The 21,628-nt window shown below is 39.7% G+C and overlaps 1 protein-coding gene across 10 annotated transcripts in view; it reads left to right on the top strand.

Annotated features, from left to right (window-relative positions):
* Khdrbs3 (KH RNA binding domain containing, signal transduction associated 3) overlaps positions 1-21,628 on the top strand; it is a 168,395-nt gene that overhangs the window by 105,337 nt on the left and 41,430 nt on the right. For all 10 annotated transcript variants that reach the window (XR_009593689.1, XR_009593690.1, XR_009593691.1 and 7 more), the window contains one exon: positions 12,138-12,220. Coding sequence is in view for 7 of the 10 variants with exons in the window: in XM_060389318.1 (XP_060245301.1) it covers positions 12,138-12,220 (83 nt within the window). In the remaining 3 variants the exon portion in view is untranslated. The remainder of the gene's footprint in view (positions 1-12,137; positions 12,221-21,628) is intronic.

Below are 21,628 nucleotides of genomic sequence, written 5' to 3'. Positions count from 1 at the left end.
CTTGAGCTCAGAGACCTGTTCCTCAGTGCCTCCCAAGTGCTGGGATTACCATCATACCTGGCTTTACCTTAAACTCTAGTCCTGACAGACTTTGGAACTCAGTGTTGAAGAGGGCTTGACTATAGTTAGTTACATTTCCTTAATACAATGTTGCTGGATGTTTCAACTAGCTTGTTTTCCATTTAATTAAAGCAGTGCAGATTGCAAAAAAAGTTGTTTATGAAAATGTGTTTTTAAAAATGAGACTTGAAAAGACCAGGGACACCCTATCTAGATAAAAACATGACTGTTGTATAATTTCTTAGATTCACTTTACTAGAAATAAAAATGAAGAACAATGATATGCAGCAGGAAGTATCTGTCCAGAGCCTCACAAGACAATCCTCTTCCTAACCTGCTTGAATAGCTGACTTATTTTAGGAATGGAAAATTGTATGAAATAGTTCCACATGTGGAATATATGAGTCTAGGCAAGTTGAGCAGGGCAGACAGCTTTTCTGTCATCTCCTTTAGGCTGCTTTCAGTTTAGATTAATCCTCTGTTAGTGTCAGATTAGCCATAGCATGCATGGTGTCCTCCAGCACTTACCACCCTCACTTTTATCTGCTTACAACCCTGATTCCTTTAGCTGGTAGGCTTCTTGTGTAGATGCATAACTTATAGTGATTTGATCTTTCCTGTCTGACAGTTTCCCAGTACATTGTAAGTTACTGATGGCCAACCCTATGCCCCTTTTTAACATCAGGGACCAGTGGTTGGGAAAAAGTCAGTGTGTGATCTTTTTGATACAGAGACAAAACACAGTTGACTTTAAAGATAATAATATACATAACTAACTTATGTGTGAAGAGTGTATAGAGAGGACCAAAGATGAGGTTTCTCCAGGATGTAGCACTAGCCTCAGGTAGGGAACTAGTAACCCTGAGGTGGGGTAGCCTGGGATAGCCAGGGGGGACTTTTATGGAGACTCCTGAACACAGATAAGGGCATGTTGCACATAGTTTGATGGTAGTGTGACATTCAAGAGGTTTTATCTTTGCCATTATTGCCATCTTTATTCTCATAGCAGTGTTTTTACACTGTGTAGTTTATTTTTAGGTAAATACAGTGTGAGGTACATGACAGGATATGGGTCCTAAAAGATACTTCAGAGCTATTGCGCTTGAATGTGCATATGAAAAAAAAATTAGGTAACAGTTTAAACTGTAACTACATCCCCAAGCTAGTGATAGCTAGTCAAAGGCTCAGGGGCAGACACAGCAGTAAATCAGGGAACCGATTTAGCAGCATTTGACTCATTGCTCTGCTTCAGTTCTTCACCTACAAAATAGACATAGTAGCATTTATCTCTTGGAGATGTTATGAAGATTAGATTATCATATGAAGAGTACTCAGTATTATATCTGTTACCTAAAATGTAAGTATGTCTACTGTTGCTGACTCAGAAGTCCAACTACACTTATCAGTGGGGCCTCATTGTTGAGGAAGAATGACCGGTACAGTGGTACAGTTGACCAGTGATAAACAGGGAAAAGGGGGTTTCAGGTCTTGGCTGGGATTTGGAATAGTAGGAGTGCCCTGCACTGCTTTGGGAGTATAAATCTGTATGTGTGTACTTTGGAAAAAGCTTCTACACTGGTCACAGCAAGATCCTCCTCCCCTCCAAGGACCCTTGGTGCATCTGAGAGACTCCTAACAGAGATATACAGGGGAGTACAGTAGGAGGCTCAGTGGGAAACCCATAGGCAAAAACAAGGTGAAGACTGCTGACCCAGGTGGAATGGACAAGCAACCTGCAGCTAGATCATAGAGACAGTGTTTCAAAGCAGGGGGGACAACACTCATTGCTATGTACAGCTATGTACAGCTATGTACAGCTATGTACAGCTATGTACAGCAGTGGGAATGATTCCTGCAAAACATCATACGGAACGAAAGAAACATGGCCCAAAATAATAGCTGTTCCGACTCAGTTTACATGAAGCTCAGAAGCAAATAAAACCCTCAGTTGTGTTGAAAATCATGGTGGCAGTTTGGGGAGCAGATAGTAATTGCAAAACGACATGCAGTAGTTCTAGGAACTGTTGGGGATCCATTTCTTGATCTGTGTGACCAACTGAGCCCTTCAGTGACAGTCTCTGTGATGAGTACTTAGGGTTTTTATTTTATGACTCATTTTGCTCTTGAGTAAAAGATCAAAGAGTTGATCAACTTGAGAATTAAGAAAATGTGACTGTTTGACCTGATACTGCCCTTTGAAGCAGAACAGCTCATCATCCTTCAAGCTGTAGGCCTGGATAGTGATCTCAGAAGTTCTCAATGAGCTCTGAAAATTGAGCAAGGAAAATTCTTACAAAACGCAGAGCTGGGTGCTTTCATCTCTACTTCTGCATTGGTAGGCCAGTAGCCCTTTCCCTTTCCTGTAGAACTGACATCACTGGGCAAGCCTCTTTTGGCCAAATGGAAGTACATATGAAAGAATGTTTAGATCCGTGATGTATTCATTCAGAAAGTATTCCTTGGATGCTTGCTTAGTGGCAGGCACTGGGAAAAAGATGGTGAGGTCTCATGTGCAATGGGAGACACACCCAGAAATAAGTACTAAGTATTAGTAACAATCTGTTCCCCTGCTATGTTGCTGTAAGTACAAAGGATGAGACAAAACAGCAAACAGATGAGAATATTTAAATACATAAAAACTGAAAAAGGAAAAGAGAAAGAAAGATGTGGGGGAGAAAAGAAATGACTGGTTCACCAGCATAGACAAAAATGAAAGTCTGAACAATAAGCTTTTACTTGTGGTTGATTTTTCTCTTGTGGCATCCTTTCTCAGCCCTTCATCCTCTAAAACACAAAATATAATTATCTGTGTGATTATTTCCTTAACTGTCTCAATGGTGGTTTGTGATTAATATTAGTCCAGATGCACAGAAGCAAAGCTGATTGTATGTTTAGTTGGTGCCTTAGCATATCTGGCTTCTCGTCCTCTGGAACACTGTTTGAGTGAGCAGCTGTCGGCTAGTGTTAAATCCTAAGGAAGGTAGCAGAGAGACTGATGGAATCTTGAACCAGATCAGAGCTTGGGAAGGCTGAAGGTCCGACACATCTGGGTGAAGCAGCTGGTAAAGCCACTGGGTTTTGAGTTGGAGTATAGAAGGTGGTTCCCTCGTCAGAACTAAGTCAGTTGCCTTCTTTGATGCAAGAATCTCAGTTCCATGATGACAGAGGCTTTTGTTTGATTCTTTTCACCAAGCTCTTCAGCAGTCAGGATCGGTAGAGAAGCTCACACATCCATGTAACTGCCGTGAATAGGCTGAGGCAAGAGAGCACAAACCCGAGCCCGGCCTGACTTAAGCACTGAGACCCTGACACGAGCGGTGAGCCTCATCATGACACTGCATTAACACACACTCCGAGAAATTACTTCCCCTCTCTCCTGTCATTATGGAATTGATAGGTTAGCACTTAATTTTCTTCCCCATTTATGATTTTATCTTCCCCTTGCTTGGAAGGTTTCTAGTTTAACTTCCTCACTGTTTCTGGTTCTGTTTTGAGCACCTAGAAAATCTAACCAATGTATTACTCCTGTTAGGCACAAAGTCAGAAGACATTCTGTTAGTGGCTGGCAGGCAGATCTCCAAAGGCTGTATTGGGATCTGTACAGAACGATGGGTAATTTTGGCACTCAGCTCTTCATTTACATCATAGTATTTGCACAGTAAAATGTACAGACCTTGCTTTTTAGGCAACATTTGAAGAGTTTATCTCTGTCTACAGAAGTCATCCTTGGATAGATTTGACTTTTTTTTTCCTTATGTAGCAGTTCTAGAGTTAAAATGGATAGGTCTTTAAATGAAACAGAACCATTTAATTGGGAAAGTACTGTGTCAAACACATTCACCTACTTTTTTTGTGGTTAATCTTACACAACAAAGTAGCAGAAACTGTGTTTTGACTTCCTGTTTGCAAACTGCCAAGTTAGAGTTTTGAGACATTAGTGATAAAACCATTGGTATGCACCCCACTCAAGTGGATTCAGAATGTGGCTATCACATTCCCAAAGCTTGGTGGGAGGACCTCTTGAGTGGCTTCTTAATATTACGAGGTAATTGACTGCCTGTGGCAACGCAAGGTTAAAAACTCATATTTGATTCAGATGATGTAGGAAGGCTTTTATTTACAATTAGCCATACTGCAGTCCTTGTCTTTATACAGAATCACTTAGCTCGTATGTTCACTGTCATTAAAGATACTGTTGAAGCTACATTGCCAAGGATATTACATTCCAGAGTCCTGGCTAAAATGAATTTCTGAAAAGTCTGCATTATTTGTTTTATCTACTCAACATAATCATTATAAACCTTAAATTTGCTGAAGCTTTTCACACTGCGTCTGTGTGGAAACTTCTCACATCTTGAAATGGCCAGTTGTCACCCTAGTTAAAGTGAAATATTCATAATATAATTATCTCCCTTTAAAAAGATGCCACAGTTAAGCAATATTATTTTAATCAGTCTTTTAAATTCTCTCAATTTAAAATGGTTTTTCAGGGTTTAAATATTATGCTTGATTTTACTTGTGATAAAAATAAAGCTAGGTAGGCCACACTGTTTTCTCTGTCCTGGAAGATGGCTTCAAAGTAAGTGTTCTTTTTATCTGGACATGTGCCAGGGTGGGAGTGGTACCTAAAGGTTTCCAGCTGTGTCAGAGCACATGCCCCTTCTGTAGCCTGTTGTCCACCCAGGGGTCCATTGTCCTGGTGCTGTTTCTAAGCCTAAACCTCATATGAGTGCTTGATGAAGAAGCAGGCTTTGGAGTGAGCTCGGATGAACAGTTCACTTTGGTATGCCTCTGCACCATTTTTGATAATGTCATTCTGGTTTTCAGAAATAGAATAGAGTTCCAGTGGTGATCACATGCTCAGGGTGGGGAATAGAAGTCAGATACTGAGTGCTAACCAATGATGGTGTAGGTGCCCTCTGCGTACCCCAGCTTTGAGTACTTTAATTAGCCCCATGCCTGCTTCCTTCTGCAGTTCTGCCTTGACTTACATTCATCTCAAGGTGATATTTACTGTGTTTTCTGGTCATCAATTCATTCTTTTTGCTCACCCACTCAGCAGATGTTGCCCTGTTGCCTGCTCTGTGTCAGATGAGACCAGGGCTTGGCTTGCTCCCTGCTCCCACTGTCTTCTCTATGCCCTCAGTTATCACCTCTACTTCACCTCTTGCAGGGTTTCTTCTTTCTCATGATCTCCCACTTAATTCTGTGACTATGCACATACACATAAAAACACTTACATGTGTACACATGCATTATTTTAAATCTAGCTTTCATATGTAAGAGAAAAGAATACAGTATTTTTCTTCCTGAATCTGGCTTATTTTACTTAATAGATGACTAACTTGGAGAAGAAGGAGAAGCAGCTGGCTGATGTCTGGGAGGGTGGTGGGATACCAGTGAGAACAGTATACTGACATGTGGGCCTTGGGGAAAAGGGAGGATCAGGGAAAGCAGTACAGGAGAGATTGGTCCTAACTCATATTATCCCTACAGACCAGAGAGCAAGAAATAAGTTAGAGAAATAGTTATAGGTACTGGATATATGTGAGTTATCAAATATAACTGAGAATGATAATTCAGTTTTCAAGCTAACGTTTGCTGTCCAAGAAAGCACCAGAGGAGATAGCATATTCGGAAGTACCTGAAGTCAGAATCAGGGCTGCTTTCCTTCCGTACCCATGCAGGTGCCCATTTGGTCTATGTTTTATAGGAGACAGGAAACAGAGTGGAAGTCAGGAAACAGCAAGCCTAGGTTTGCATTTTGGCTAGGTACTTCTGGATTAATGTTTAGATTGAGACACACTAGAGAGCCAAATGCAGATTCGCTGCTTTGTCCAACTGAAAGATTTCTGAATGGTTTGAAAGAGTCGAAAGGTTCTAATGAACCTGACTATGCCAGGTGGACCTCAGCTTTCCTATTGGAAGGCAGAGGGAGGGGGTGTGTGAGATTGGTTGAGGACATAAAACAGATTCATTGGCTGTTTGGAACAGCATCAGGAGAGCAAAGCAGGGGCACTAACATACATGTGCAAGAAAGGTGAGGGCAGGCTTATGAATGCCTCCTGATAACTTAGACTCCTAAGATACTTCCAGAACAATTCAATAGTTGGCTTGCAATACATTTCTATCACAAGTGAAGTAATTTTTGGTCATCTGGGGAATGACTAGAACTGTGAAGAAGCTGAAGAAAAAGCACAGGACTAGGTGAGAAAAATAAATAAGTATCATCCTGCTTTTACCTAATATTTTCTCTGGTCGAACAATGAGCATCATTGAATCCTCACTATGCATGTCTACACCTGCTCTAAAGGAATCTTTTAAGACAACCTCAGTTCACAATATAGGTGAAGCACAAAGCGAGTCATACACAGGGTCAGTTTCAGAGATAGGCACACTAGGTCAAATACTGGCATGATACAGGCACAAAGGATGGTTTTGTATGGTTAAATGTTGTGTTAACAGAATTTAAGCCACTGCTTGAACTTCAGCCTACAGAGCTAACATAGGCCAAGAGGTAGCAAGGGCAGAGACACTGGGCACACCTGGTGAAGTGGATTGGTCTCTGCTCTGGGGGCATAGAAGTGAGGCAGACAAGTGGATGCCTATCATGCCATAAAAGAGAACCATCTTTAAGAGGAAATGCGCACATGTAGAAATCACACAATCCCCGGTGTAAAAAAATCTCTAATGTGTCAGAGCGGTGATAGTGGAGTACAGTGAGCTCTTGTCTCAAGTCCTGCAAGTCCTGTAGCTTAGTTGTGTGACTTGGCCAAGATCTCTGTGCTGTTTTGTTATTCCACTCAACTGTAGTTAAGTTATAGCCCGTAATGTACTCATTTTTTTTGTTTTGTTTTGTTTTGTTTTTTTTAATTCTCACTCTGCTCCCTGAAATACCTGAATAGGAACTTTTGAGTGTACACTTAGAGAAATAAAAAAGTGAGCAACCAGTTGCTTTGTACACTAAGGATAAAAATTTAAATAATAGAGAGAGACAGAGATGACTAAATTCTAATATCAGAGTGTCAGACGAAACACTGAAAGGGCTGACAAGCTGGCTCACACCTATCTTCTCAGCACTTGGGAGGAAGAGTGCAAGGTCACACCCTCTGCTACATATTCAGATTCAGGCCAGCCTGGGCCACTCAATAATTTTGTAAAAAGAAATGGGCAGATCTAATGTTTAAGATAAGCCCCACCATTCCTCAGCTATCCCTGTTCATTTGCCTGCTGAGCCATGCTTTGGTTAATGCTCCATCTTGTCCTTAGTCTGGGAACTCTTTCCCTGGCCTCACAGTAAAACCAGAAGTGCACAGGCATCAGTCAGCTCTTCCCTATTCTGTCATGTTTGCATTTGTGTGCCCCATATTTCCATATGTTGTCCTTTGAACACATACTATTACTATAATTGGAAGAAGTACAAAATATACACCTCATAGCCAAGTCCAATAAAGAAATCATGAAAGAAAGAACTGCAGTTTCATATTATGAAATATAAAACATTCATGTTAGTAATTCAGTGAACTAAATAATTGCATATAAACAGTATTGTAATACCCTGGCAGAATAATTGAACAAAATTGAATGGCATACCTATAGGAATAAAACAGTACACTGCATGGCATATTAGTTAAAAATTTAAATTTTAGTCATTTATAATCATAAATATATGTCAAAAGTCTTTACTTGAACTACAGTCTTTACAGACATCTAACATGTTATTCTTTCCCACCTATCTATCTATCTATCCATCTACCTATCTATCTATATCTAATCACTGATCTTACCCCCCCTTCCTTTTCTCCAAGTCCCACTCTAACACTCTCCTTTCTCCCCTGCTCCCCCCTTTCCTTCTCAGAGAAAGGGAAGCCTCTAAGGGGTACCAACCCCTAGCACCTCAAGTTGCAGCAGAAAATAGTGTATCCTTTCCCACTGAGGCCTGACAAGGCAGCCCAGATAGGGAATAGGCATCCAGAGGCAGGCAACAGAGTCAGAGATAGTCCCTATTACTGTTGTTAAGAGACCCACATGGCGACCAAGCTGCACATTTGCCTCATATATTTAGGGGGACTAGATCCAGCCTGTACATAGTCTTTGGTTAGTAGTTCAGTGCATTTAAGCCCCATGGGCCCAATTTAGTTGACTGTGTGGGTCTTCTTGTGTTGTGCTTGACTCCTCTGATTCCCTCAATCCTTCCTCCCACTCTTCCTGAAAACTCCCCCAGCGTGGCATTTTGTTTGGCTGTGGGTCTCAGCATCTGTGTCCATCAGCTGCTGGATAAAGCCTTTCAGAAGACAGTTATGCTAGGCTCCTGTCTGCAAGCATAGCAGACTCACCTCAAGGGAACTAGCATGTTATTTAAGAAGCCATAATTTGTATTTTCCAAGTTATGGGCCCTGACAGTGACCTTCTTACACATTAAGCTTTATAGACCCCCCTTTTTTTTTTTTCTCTCCTACAGTATTGCCAGTCAGGGATTGCAGCCCATGGTAACCATGTCACTCAGAATCCCAATGTATGTATCTTAATTGATCCTCCATGATACAGCTCCTGGCTTTTCATCATCAGCCCTCCACTCATGTTTTACAGTGTTCATTCCAGCTCTTAGCCTTGCTGGATGCAAGGACCACTGTGTTTCTGTTCCTGCATTGCTTTATACTCTCAGTCCATGTGGGATAATTTTTAATGACCTTTCTTTGAATAGAAAAAAAAAAAAACAAAAAACAGTTTTTTAATGAGTTGACATTGAGCTTCCTTTGTCTTTCTTAGCTGGCGTGGTCTGCCTTACCTCAGTGCTTTCCTTTGACATGGTGAATTATGAGGGTTGCTATCTTTGGTTGTCTGTTCTTTCTCCCACTCCATTGCACATCAGCTCACATTTTAGAGATGGGGTCTGCATCCCCGGTCTATCTAGCACAGGCCTGACAATAGGTCAGATGCTGCAAGAAGAGTTTAAGCAATGACTACCAATGATCCTATTATTAATGACTGCCGCGTTGTAGCTTAGTAGTGGGTCACAATTCAGGCCACTACTTTGCTACTGCTCTGACAATAGAAATCATCTCAGGAATTGTTTCCCATTGGCCAGTTTGCATTGGCCATTGGAAGATCATGGCCAAGTTAGTAATTTGCCCTTCATTCTATAGAACATCTTGGCTTGCTTTGTGTTACAGTTTTGTTTTTTTCATATGACTCTCCCCTATTTTGTATTTTTTTTGCTGTGTGACAAAACAATCAACCGTATATGGTAATCATGTATAATTTACATAAACCTTATTTCTGCAAGTTGGTAGTATCCACTTATGCTGATATTTGTTTTATTAAATACAAAGATTTTGAAACATTCTATTTAGATAATTACTTTTTCTAAATCAAATAAAGTGAGTCTGTAAATGCTTTTTTGAAGTGAATACATAATGACCAAGTTAAGGTAGTTAGCATTTTGATGTCCTTAAATAAAATTGTGCCTACAAAATATGTACAATTATGTAACCATTTCTTTTTAGTTTAAAAAAAAATATTGAGGCTAGAGAGATGGGAACACTTACTTCTTTTGGAATGGACTGGAATTCTCTTCCCCCTAACTCACGTTAGGCTGCCCACAATTGCTTGTAACTGTAGCCCCATAGCATCTTGATACCCCCTTTGGGCCTCCATGGGCCCCGCATTCATACACTCATACACACACACCAACACACAAAAATACATAAATAAGAATAAAATATTTTAAGAGGTATGAACATCAGGTACTCTTCTGATGCTTCTTTGGCCATGTGGTACATTTCCCTGCTTCCAGGGGTAATACACACATTTAAAACATCTCTGAGTAGCTGACCCTGATATTCAAGGTGTTGTTCACAGACTATTTAAATATTTTAAATATTAAATCCAAACCTACTATGCAATTAACCCTGGAAGTTTAGAGCCAGTTATAGAACAAGGTAGAGTGCTTTTGTGGCCTAATTACTTGTGGGTGACACGTCTGGTTCCATTTTATAGAAGCATTGTTTTTCTTGGTTGTTTTGAAGTTCACAGTCTTTCAGAAATAACAGTGAGAGGCAGAGGCAGGAGGATCCCTTGAGTTGGAGGTCAACTTGATCTTCATAGAGCCCCATCTCAAAATGAATTAATCAACATGGAACAAGTGTGTTCCCCATAGATTGACAAAGCTGGATTTTCTCCTGTAGCTACTGTCTCTTCCTCATCGAATTATAAAAGTTCTTTATGTCTTCTGGACAGTAGACCAAATCAAGTGTAGTGCTTCAAGCATCTGAAGGCTTCTTGTTTCTCTGATGGCTCCCTTTTGACATCGTAACTGTGTATGTATTTCACATGTGTATGTTTTACAGATAAACTTTCCATCTTCATCTGCTAAAGTACTAATTTATCCTCTGTTACTGAAGGAGTTTCATTGGATATCAAATACTGCACCCAGTGCAGGTCACAGATGCCAAAAAGTCACTTCCACTAGCTAGCTCTTCTTGTCTAAGCTCCGTTTGTGTTTGGCTGTATTTTCTCTTTGTCTTCTAGGCTCTGTCCTTCCTGTTAGTCAGATGCTTCTGTGTCATGAGGTACATGTCTCTGGTGAGGTTCTGCTTTGGCCTTTCTGGCGCTTATGGCTGTACCTCTCTGATGCCTTATTTCTGGAATTGATAAGTGTTTTGGGGGAAGTTTTGAACCAGTTGTTCCTCTGAATTATTTTTCTGCCCCTCCCCCTCCCCTCTTTTGGCCTAACTCATTGTTCACATGCTCATACATTTGGTGCTGTCCATTATCTCTGAGGCTATATTATTTTTTCCAGCCTTTGTTCTCAATATGTCTATTTTCAAGTTAAAGGACTTCTGTCCAGTGTTTCTGCTTTAATTATTGATTTTCAAGTCAAGCATTTACCTGGGTTCTCTATATACTGACAGTCTCCACTTATGTACTCAAGCTTTACTTGATGATAATAGTTTCTTTAGCTCCTTGACTGTGTTCAATGTGTTGGTTGAAATTCTTTGCCTTAGCACATTCAGTGGCTCACCTTCTTCAGAGACAATTTTTATTAACAGCTATTTTTCTCATAGAGACCATATTTTTGTATTTTTTAAAATGTCTCAAATTTCTTGTTTTTAAGTAGATATAATATATTAATAATTCATCAACTCCAAGAATCATATTCTTCCAAGATCCTTTATTTGTTTTTGTTTTATGTTTAGGACTATTGAAAAATTCAGTGTGTATCAGGTGTTGTCATCTCAGCCTTCTCCTCCTCTTCCTCCTCTTCTTCTTCCTCCTCCTCTTCCAGCCCCCACCCCTTCCCTTCTCTTCCTTCTCCTCCGGCCTCCTTCCTGCCTGGCTTCCACTGGGATTGTGCTTGTGTGTGTTGACACTCATATCAGACACTCACCCACCCAGTTGGCCTTCAGCTCTGCTTTAGAAGCCTGTTGCCTCCCTGTGCTGGGTCTCAGGGTCATCTCTGGGCCTCTGGACTTTTCTGAGTCATGGGATATGGCACTGAGGTGGACATGTCCCTCTAGATTCCCAGGAATATTTTGGTCTTATTAATTAACCCATTTGCCCAATATTTCTCCACAGTCTCCAGCAGCTAATATCTAATTATTTTCTCCAGCTAACCCCTAGAGAGTGAGCCAGTTTGTGCTAAGGAGAGTGCCAAGTCAGGTTGGATAGAGACCGCTCACTGGGAACCATTCCTAAATGGTTCCAGTTGCCTCACTGCACCCCAGTGGCTACCAGGCTATTGCTTAGGGAAAATAACACATAGCTCTGTTCTTACCAAGATTTAGCCATGGTTACTTTGTTGGTGTGTTCCTTTTTAAATAAATACTCTTTTACTCTCTGTAGCTCTATGGTCAGTTGTCCAGTCCTGGCAGTGGTGATCTTAATAGTTTGCAGCATCCACTTGTTTTTTTTTTTTTGAGAGAATGTTGGGAGTTCCTTGCACTGGCAAGTTGGACTGAAGTCACACCTGCACCTCTCCTCACAGTGTGGTTAGACTCAGCTGGTGCTGTGCAATGACTGGAGGCAGAGTGCCCTTAGAGGATAGTCTGGCTGATTCTCTTTCTGCTGTGTTTCAGGACTATGATGATGGCTATGGCACTGCATATGATGAACAGAGCTATGACTCCTATGACAACAGCTACAGCACCCCAGCCCAGAGGTAAGAGTCACCCCATGCAGCCAGGCCTGGCATTAGCTTGACATAGGGTCCCTCCACAGCTTGCTGTTTGCTGTTGTTTCTTCTAACTAGAGAAGTGGAATCTGTGCTTCCAGATAGCTTGTGTTACTGCTCCCAAGTGCTATCATGCTAAGGCATCCAAGACGTGAGAACTAAGTTTCATTTTATCGACTCTGAAAATTCACCCTAAATGTTTACTGTCATCTAAGGAAGGATGATAGTCTCAAAGTGGGCAACCATTCAGTCCTAAGGCCCCAAATTCTAGAGAAATTGTGAACATCCTGCCTTTCTGGAGTGTCATGCCAGAGCCTGGCTTGCTTTTCACAGAACATTGCATCTTCTTAGCAGTGATGCTCCTGCCTCCTGTCAGCTTCAATTTCTGTAAATGTAACAACTTCTTGATCAGACCCTCCTCCCAGTAAACTGCATACAGCAAATATTGGTCCTGCAGAGACTACAAAGCCTAACCACAGATTGTGACTGTTGTGATGGAGTGTCCAAGCACAAATGTGACATGGTGCTACTCATGCTGTGAGTGAACGCATGGGTTCTCTTACCTGTAAACTCTGATGCTGGGTAGGTGAGAATGTTAAACAATTTTTGTCTTTGCTCATGACAAATGGCCTTTAGACTTTGGTTGACACATGGTCTTTTTCAGTGGATGCTTTGTTCTTTATGTTTGTATTAGTAGGCACTGGGGACTGAGTCACGCCTACAGTTTGTTGAAAGTGACAGGCAACAGGCTGTGTGACACTTGTAGTACAGCTTCTCCTGTAGCTGTAGCCAGCACTTCCTAAAGTGTCCTACTGTAGAGAGCAAGGAGTGGGGTTCTAGAAGGAGCCATTTGTCCAAAATCACACCATAATTGGAATGAGGAAATGGGCCTTGAGTCGGATCTTCTAACTCAAGGACAACTTTTTACAACTAGGCATTTCTCTGCTTAATTTAAAAACATGAATGTGCATAAATATTTCTGTTTTCAGGATGAAGTGCTCTGGTGAAGCACATGCATCGCCCACCTCATAACACCTACTGAGTGTGAGGTTTCTGTCTGACCCTGTTCTAAGGCCTATCACCCAGGCCACATGAGCACATCCTGCAAGATGGATGCTGTGCCTGGACAAGAGGAGGTCGAAGAACAAAAAGTTGATAACTGTAGTCGATGGAGGGACTAGTTGCTTCTGAGCTTCACTGTCCTTTTAGTGAATGCTGGCCCCACACCCATCTCGATCCAGAATCCAATGCTGTTGCATGGCTTTGCTTGAGCTGAAAATGTTCTAGACAGTGTGCTGGTATTTGTATGGCCTTTTGTAGTCTCACCTCTAGTTAGCACACACTTACCTTTATATAAGAAAAAAATCATATATTTTGATTATATTCTTTCCAAACTTCTTCTAAATCCTCCTCATTGCCCCACCCACCCAACTTCATATTCTCTCTCTCATCAAACAAAAAAAGAAAGTATACAAACAATAAAAAAAAATCCAGTAAGAAAAACAAACAAACAGACAAACAAAATGAAACATAAAGTGCACACTAAAAACCACACGGTTCATTTTATGTTGGCCAATTACTGCTGGCCATGGGGCCTGTCCTGGATTTTGTGACAATGGATTGGAGAAAACTGACTTTCCCTTTCCCATCAGCTAACAACTGAAATTAGCTTCTTTGGTTCCACCTCCACTCCTTAGTGCTGTGATTTTCTCTGCTTTAAACCTGTATCTGTCTTCTGTATGCCGTCGTACTGTGTGTGAGTTCATTTGTATAATCATCCTTTTCTGCCTGGAAGATACTGTTTTCTTGGAGTCATCAACCATCTCTGACACTTAGCCTCTTTCCATCTCCTCTAATGCATGGGAAGGGATTGATGAAGACATCTCATTTAGGAATGAGTGTTTCAATGCCTCTCATTCTCTGCATATTGTCCATTGGTGAATCTTTGTCTTAATTATCATGTAGTGCAAGAAGATTCTTTGATGAGGGTTGAGTGATACACCAATCTATAAATATAGCAATATGTCATTAAGAGTCATTTTATTGCTATGTTCCTTTAGAAGAATAATAGTGATAGGTATCTCCTAGGGCTGATGGCCTCTGTAGTATCAGGATCTTGGCCACTTTACTAGTGTCAGGCATTGTTTTCATCTCATGCAGTAAGTCTATTTTTCTTTATTTTTGAGTTCATAATATAATTACATCATCTATCTCTCCTCCTTCTTTGCCCCAACCTACCTCATATACCCTTCCTTGCCCTCTTTCATATTTATGGCCTCTTTTTTCATTATTTGTTACATGCATATATGTACTCACACACATATTCATATATAAATACACATAGATAGACAGACAGACAGATAGACAAATAGATAGGTTAATTCCCAAAAATATAACTTGCTCAGTCTGTTTAATGTTGTTTGTATGTTTTTAGGACTGATAATTCAGTATATGATAAGCAGTTTGTGTGCTTATTTGAGACTATTTCTCCCACTCTTGTTATTGTTTAGTTGCCTGTAGTTCTTTGTATAGGGTTTAGACTTCATGGTCTCCCCTACTGCCCTTTACTTTGCTATGTCTGTTATCTGTTAGGCTCATGTTTAGGCACTTATGTTGCTGTGGCTGCTGACAGTTCTATGAGGTTCAGTCTCATGGTAAACTCTCTGATGCTCTGACTCTTAGAATATTTCCACCCCATAGATGTGGAAGTTGCTTTGTAGGTGTATCCATTGGGACTGGACTTCACAACCCTGCAGTTTGATTGGTTGTAGTTTTCTGCAGTGTTCCCCATCTGTTGCAAAGAGAAGTTTCCCTGATAAGGGTTGAGAACACTACACTTACCTGTGGATATAAGGACAAATGTTTAGAGTATAGTTAGGGATTATATTGGTTTAGTAAGGTAGTGGTTGTAGGTTCTTCTCCACAGTCCATGACTTCACTAGCCCTGGGTAGTTTGCCAGATTTCTAGTACTGGTCTTGATTTTCTTTTTTGTTGAGTGGACCTTAAGTGTGATGAGGAAGCTGTTGGTTACTGCTAAGGTTTGTGTATTGCTGTTGCACACGTAGGGTTATTGTACCATACTGGTTATTATTGTGGTTGGTAGATCTCATCTGGATAGCAGTATTGGTTTTGTACTTCCTCTAGAAGCTTGCTTGGCACCTTCTGGTCAGTTCCAGTTCTGGCTATTTCTAACTGGCACTAAGGTCAGTTCCAGTAGGAGCTTTGGTTCCTGCAGTAGACCTTAGCCAATCCAAAAAAGGTTGGTGTTCCTATAACATTTGTGCCACAAGTACAGCAATATATCTTTTAAGCAGGTTGCTGTTGTAGGTGACAGAGTTTGTATCTAGGTGATGCTGGTGATTACTTTTTTTCCCTGGTAGCATGTAAAATCTTAGAGCATGTGATATATTTCCATTTTCTGATGTCTTCTTTAGTTTTCTTAATATCTTAAGATTTTTATTATAAAAGTCTTTTATTTGCTTGGTTAAAGTTATCTGAGGTTTTTTTGTTTATTTTCATTTGTTTGTTTGTTTGTTTCGAGACTATTGGGAAAGACACTGTTTCCCTGCTTTCTTTCTTTGTCTGGTTTTATTTGCACATGGGAAAATTACTTATTTTTTTGTATCAATTTTTGTGTCCTATTTTGTGAAATGTTTTTATTATCTTTAAAAGTTTACTGATAAAGTTTTTAGTGTCTTCATGTAGAAATCACTTCATGTATAAAACCACACCATCTGTAAATAAAGATACTTTGACTTTTTACTTTTTCTTTTCCTATTTGAATTTTTTCTTTCAGTTGTCTTATTGCTCTAGCTAACATACAAGTCCTTCATTCAGTAGAAGTAGAGAGAGTGGACATGCTTTGCTTTGTTCTTGATTGTAGTGTATGCTCACTATAAATTCCCTGTATTATGTTGAGATGTGTCACTGCATCTCTAGTATCTCAAGGACTTTAATCATGAAAGGGGTGCTGGATTTTGTCATAGGCCTTTTCTCAATATAATGAGATGGCTATGTAGAACTTATTTTTCAGTTCATTTTGGTTCATATAGTGGTCATGTATGTTGAACCATCCCTGCATCTCCGGCAAGAAGTTTACTTGATCATTGTGGGTGATATTTTTTATGTGTTCTTGAATTTAGTTTGAAAGTATTTTATTGAGAATTTTGCATGTATGTTCATGAGAGAAATTGCTCTATACCTTTCTCTTTCTGTTATTTCTTTGTGTGGTTTTGGTATCCGTATTATAGTAGCTTTGTAAAAAGAATTAGGGACTGTTTCTACAGTTTTTATTTTTTGGACTAATTTGAGGAGTATTGGTTATCTTTGAAGGTCTGGTAGAATTCTTTGAATCCATCTACATAGGATTCTTTGACTTGGGAGATACTTAATGACTGCTTCTATCCTTCTAGGGGTTGTGGGCCTGTTTAAATTGTTTATTCTTTTCAAATTGATTTAATATTGGTAGATGGTTTATATTAAGGAATTATTCTAGGTTTTCCAGTCAATTTTTAAAATGTCATTATGATTCTCTTAATTTCCTGAGTGTCTTTTTTAATGTCTCCTTTTCATTTCTAATTTTATTTAAATATTATCTCTCTTCTTTGGTAAATTGGGCTAAGGATTTATCAATCCTATGTTTTGTTTTGTTTTCTCAAAATATCAATACTTCATTAATTCTTTGTGGTTGTTATTTATCTGTCTTGTCTGTTTGCTTGATCTATTTCATTGATTGTCACCCCACGTTTGAATATTTCTTCCCATCTGCTCATTTGGTTTTAATAGGTACTTAATTCTAAGAACTGGTGTCTTAGAACTGCCTTGTTTCCCATAGATTTGGGTGTGCTATTCGTTTTCATTCAGTTCCTCAAGGGTTTTACTTTTCTTCTAATTTCTGGCTTATTTTAATGCATATGTGGTAGTGAGTTGTTTAGATACCATGAGTTTATATACTTTCTACTGTTTCTTTTACTGTTCATATCTAGCTTTAGTCTATGGATCCAAAAATGATGTGTGGCATTATTTCTGTTTTCTCGTATATGTTGAGACTTGATTTATGTCCTAATATGTATTCAACTTTAGAGAAAGTTTCATGGCTTCTGAGAAGAAAGTGTGTTCTGTAATGTTTGGGTGGAATGTTCTGTAGATGTTTTGACTTATGACATTATTTTAGCTCCAGCATTTCTCTGTTTATTTTTGTCTGGATGTAAGTTTCTTGACAAGATTGGAATATTGAAGACACATGCTATCATTCTGTTAGTCAATATGTGATTTTACCTTCAATAATTTTATTTTTAAATATCTTGGGTTGTTTTGGTTTTGGTGCATAAAATAAATGTTTAGATTTAGAATTGTAATATTCCTTGGTGGACTTTTTCCTTTGAGTATGTACTCTCCTCTATCTCATATGATTAGTTTTAGTTTGAAATCTGTTTTGCTAGGTGTTGAAATAGCTGTACCTGTTGCTTCTTGGTTCCATTTGTTTGGAATACTTTTTTTTTTTTTCTAAACTTTTACTCTGTGATGTCTACCTTCATTTTACAGTATGTTTCTTGGATGTAGCAGAAGGTTGGATCCTGTTTTTGTATCAGTTCTGTTAGTCTTTTTACTGAGGAATCAATTCTGTCTTCTTATTGAGGAATTGACACCATTAATATTGAGAGACATCAACAAATAGTATTTACTGATTCCTGATAGTTTGTTGTTATGGTGTGAGGCCCTCGCCCCCCTCTTTTGACTAACTGTTCTGAGATTACCTTTCCCCCCCCCCCCCGTGGTGTCCTCTTGGATGTAGTTAACCTTCTCTTTAGACTTAACTAAAGTTTTCCTTTAAATGCCCTCTGTAGAGCTGAATTGGTGGGCAGAATTTCCTTGGATTTGTTTTTATTGTGAAATGTTTTTCTTTCTCCCTTGATGTGATTGATAGCTTTGGCATCTGTGGTCTCCCAAGCTTGTAGAACATACATCTAGGATCTTAGGGCTCACAGAGTCTCCTTGAAAAGCCTAATGGGTTGGGCCTTTATGACTTGGTCTTTTTACCTTGCAACTTTTAATACCCTTTTTTTAATTATATACATTTAGTATTTTAATTTTTATGTGCTGAGGGGAATGCTTTCCTTTTCTAGGCCATTTGATGTTCTGTATGTTTCTTGTTTTTTAATATAGGTACCGATTTAGATTGGGGAAATTCTTTTCGGATTTTATAAAAAAATATTTTCTGTGCCTTTGACCTGGGTTTCTTTTCCTTCATCTATATTATTTGTAGGTTTAAATATCATGAATATTTTGTGCGTGGAGATTTTTTTTTAATATTTAACATTTTCTTTGATTAACTATCTACTTCTTCTACTCTGTCTTCTGGACCTGAGATTATCTCTCTCCTGTCTTGTACTCTATTGGTGAGGCTTGCCTGTGAGTTTTTTATTAGATAGACTGGGTTCCAGTTTTATCTCATTCTGGGTTTTCTTTAATGGTTCTGTTTTTCTTGTTGTTTGTATTTGTTTTATGCTAAGTTCTATTTTCGTATCTTTAATTGTTTTCATTATTTCATTCAAGTATTTCTGCTTTCATGGTTTTCATTAAGGAATGTATTCATATCCTCCTTAAGGTCCTTGCTATTTTGAAGTCCTCGTCTTATGCTTCAGCTGAATTGCTTTTCCCAGAACATATTTTATTGTAATAGAACTATTGGTTTCTGGAGGATACATTCTGCCTTAGTTATTTATCTTTGTATCTTTTCTGCTGTGATATAGGCATCTGGAGATCTGATGTTTGAGTTATTTCTTCGTGTAGATATCTGGTCTCATTTTTGTTGGGTAGGTAGTCTGTTCTACAGTTTCTGTTGGCACAATAGGCCCTTTCCAAATGTAGTACTTGCTAGAGAGAGATTCTACGTCCTAGCTTTGTGTGACTCCTGTAGGTCCCTGGTAAAAGAACAGTTCTGTGTGTCAGCAGGAAGCACAGATGCATGGAGATGGGCTAGAAAGAAAGTCTGAAAGAAGCAAAGGGAAAGACCTAAGGGATGGGATTCTGGGTCTGCACCAACGGGATGGAAGTAACCTTCTTATGTTTTGATTTTGGTTGCTCGTAGACAAAGTCTCATTCTGCATATTTTTCAGTAGGTAACAGAGGAGAAAACTAACACATTGCTCTTTTATTTAATGCACCGCCATGCAAAACTCTAGTCCAAATGATCTGTGTTTCTTCAGCTGCTGTAAAGAGCCATATTTAAAGCCCTTACCCATAGGACAATAATGTCACAGTGAGTCTCTGGTAAGCAGACAGAATGAAAACCAAGGTACTGAGAGGATTTTCAAAATCAGGGTCAGAGTTTAAGTCTTTACTTACATAGCTCATTTAATCTAAAAAACAATGGTGAGAGTTGGGCCTGGGCTGATACAGCTTCTGATTGCCTCACTCTAAATGCGGTGATGTGGTATACAATGGGAAGCACCATTCAGTGTTGGTTCTTGACTGTCTGGTGTATGCTTGGCACTGCTCTTAGGGTTTGATGCCTGAAGACTGTTAACATAGAGACTATCACTGGAAAGCTCACTGGCTATACGGAAACAAAGGTGAATTTTTAATTATAAAGTATTATAAGAAGCCTGAGAAGTTTTATGTTTTCATTGGAAAGATGACAAAATTCCAGGTCATTGTTTATGGATGACCTTAGTTTATCTGAGAGAATAAAGGATAAGGAGAAGTCCCCCGATGACAGTCAGGGAAAGGACCACATAGTAAAATGAGGCAGGTACCAGGGACAACAAACAACAGCAAAATATGTAGTTTGAGGAGTAATCACAGTGCACCACAGATGGAATATTCTCTCCAACACCTGAGACTTAAGACTTGGAATCACTAGGGAGCCAAGAGAATGACGTGTTATGCCGTAATTTAGAAAAATTGCATAGCCAATAGCGTGGAGAAGCTGGATTGGCAGATGCTTAGCGCAGCTGGGGCAGAATCAGTTAGGAAGCTGCAACACTATAATTTATAAACCCTACAGGTCAGGAAAAAACTCATGCGTCCATGGCAGTGCAGCCATCTCTGAAGTGATGTTTTCAGGGCTACAGCTGACCTCACCCAGAGGAACAAAGTCCCCAGGAATTGCATGCATGTGCAGTGCAGAAGGAGCCAAGTGGAGTGAAATACTCACTTCCTGGAGAAGAAAACTGGTTCAGACATTTAGATCACTTTTCAAATATCATTCCACCTAAAACCAGAAAGCCACACAGTGAATCTTTGTTTTTCTGACTGCATGGCATTGGATAGGCTTATCTAAGCTGCTGCTTGATAGCAAATTAAAATGGGGTTGCTATTTTGCAAAGTTGGCTTGAAGAAGAAAAAGTTTTGTGCTCTTATGTTAGTGTGGTGGGGAACTATAATAAAATACTACAATATTGTTTTCTCGTGGCTCTGAAATTGAGACTCAAAGTCAGTATGTCATCAGGTCCTCCTCCACCTGAGGCCTTGTTCTCCTTGACTGGAAGGTGACTACCTTTTTCCTGTGTCCTCATGGTGTACTTCCTGTGTGAGTACATCCTTGTGAATCCACAGTTTGTCTTTGGTGAACATTAATCAAATTAGATTAGAACCTGTCCTTAGGTTTCATTTCATTTAAGCTACCTCTTTAAAGGTCCTGTCTCCAGTCACTCATAATTATGGGTTTGGAAGTCTAGGGGTTCAACATAGGATTTTAGGGAGAGTATACACAATATGGCCCATACAACTCAGACACATGATATATGTACAGCATATGTCTCAAAGTTAGGAACCTGATGTAAGCCGGAATATCCCTAGTATCAAATAGTGTCAGTGTGGAGATCATCTATCTCTTCCTTTTCATTATCCCTTCAGCCTATGCAATGAGGTACCATCATTGCATAGGTTCAGAGAGCTTGTCTAGAAGCTCAGGCCCTAACAAGTATACAGTCTCCTTGGCCACTATTTCTTCTTTCTTCCACCCTAGTTTGGATTTTAGCTGCCTTTAGTAATCGCTGTCTGAACATAAATGATACTCTGCTGTGGGTAACTGTTTGCCTTAGAAGATTCCTGCACTAAAGGCTTGTACCACAGCTATTAGTGCAGCTTTTTAAGTGTTGAAAACCTTAGGAGTTGGGGCCTCGCTGGAGAGGGAAATGGGTAACTGGGTAGGTCCTTGCGAGCATCCTGTCCCTGATCCCATTCTTACTCCCTGCTACCATGAGGAAAAATCTCCCTTCTCACAAGCTACTGCTGCCATGGTGTTCTGCCCATCACAGGGCAGGTGATGATCATGAGCTCTGAAACAATCTGCCAAAATAAGCCTTTCTTCCCCTAAGTTGTTTTGTTAGGTATTTTGCCAGAGATTAAAAGCCTAACCCATAAAGCATTGAAAAATCCTGGTATTTAAT

This window comes from Meriones unguiculatus, chromosome 8 (genome assembly GCF_030254825.1).
Source record: "Meriones unguiculatus strain TT.TT164.6M chromosome 8, Bangor_MerUng_6.1, whole genome shotgun sequence".
NCBI lineage: Eukaryota > Metazoa > Chordata > Mammalia > Rodentia > Muridae > Meriones > Meriones unguiculatus.
Note: the sequence above shows the minus strand (reverse complement) of the source record. Positions and strands in the feature narration are given on the sequence as shown.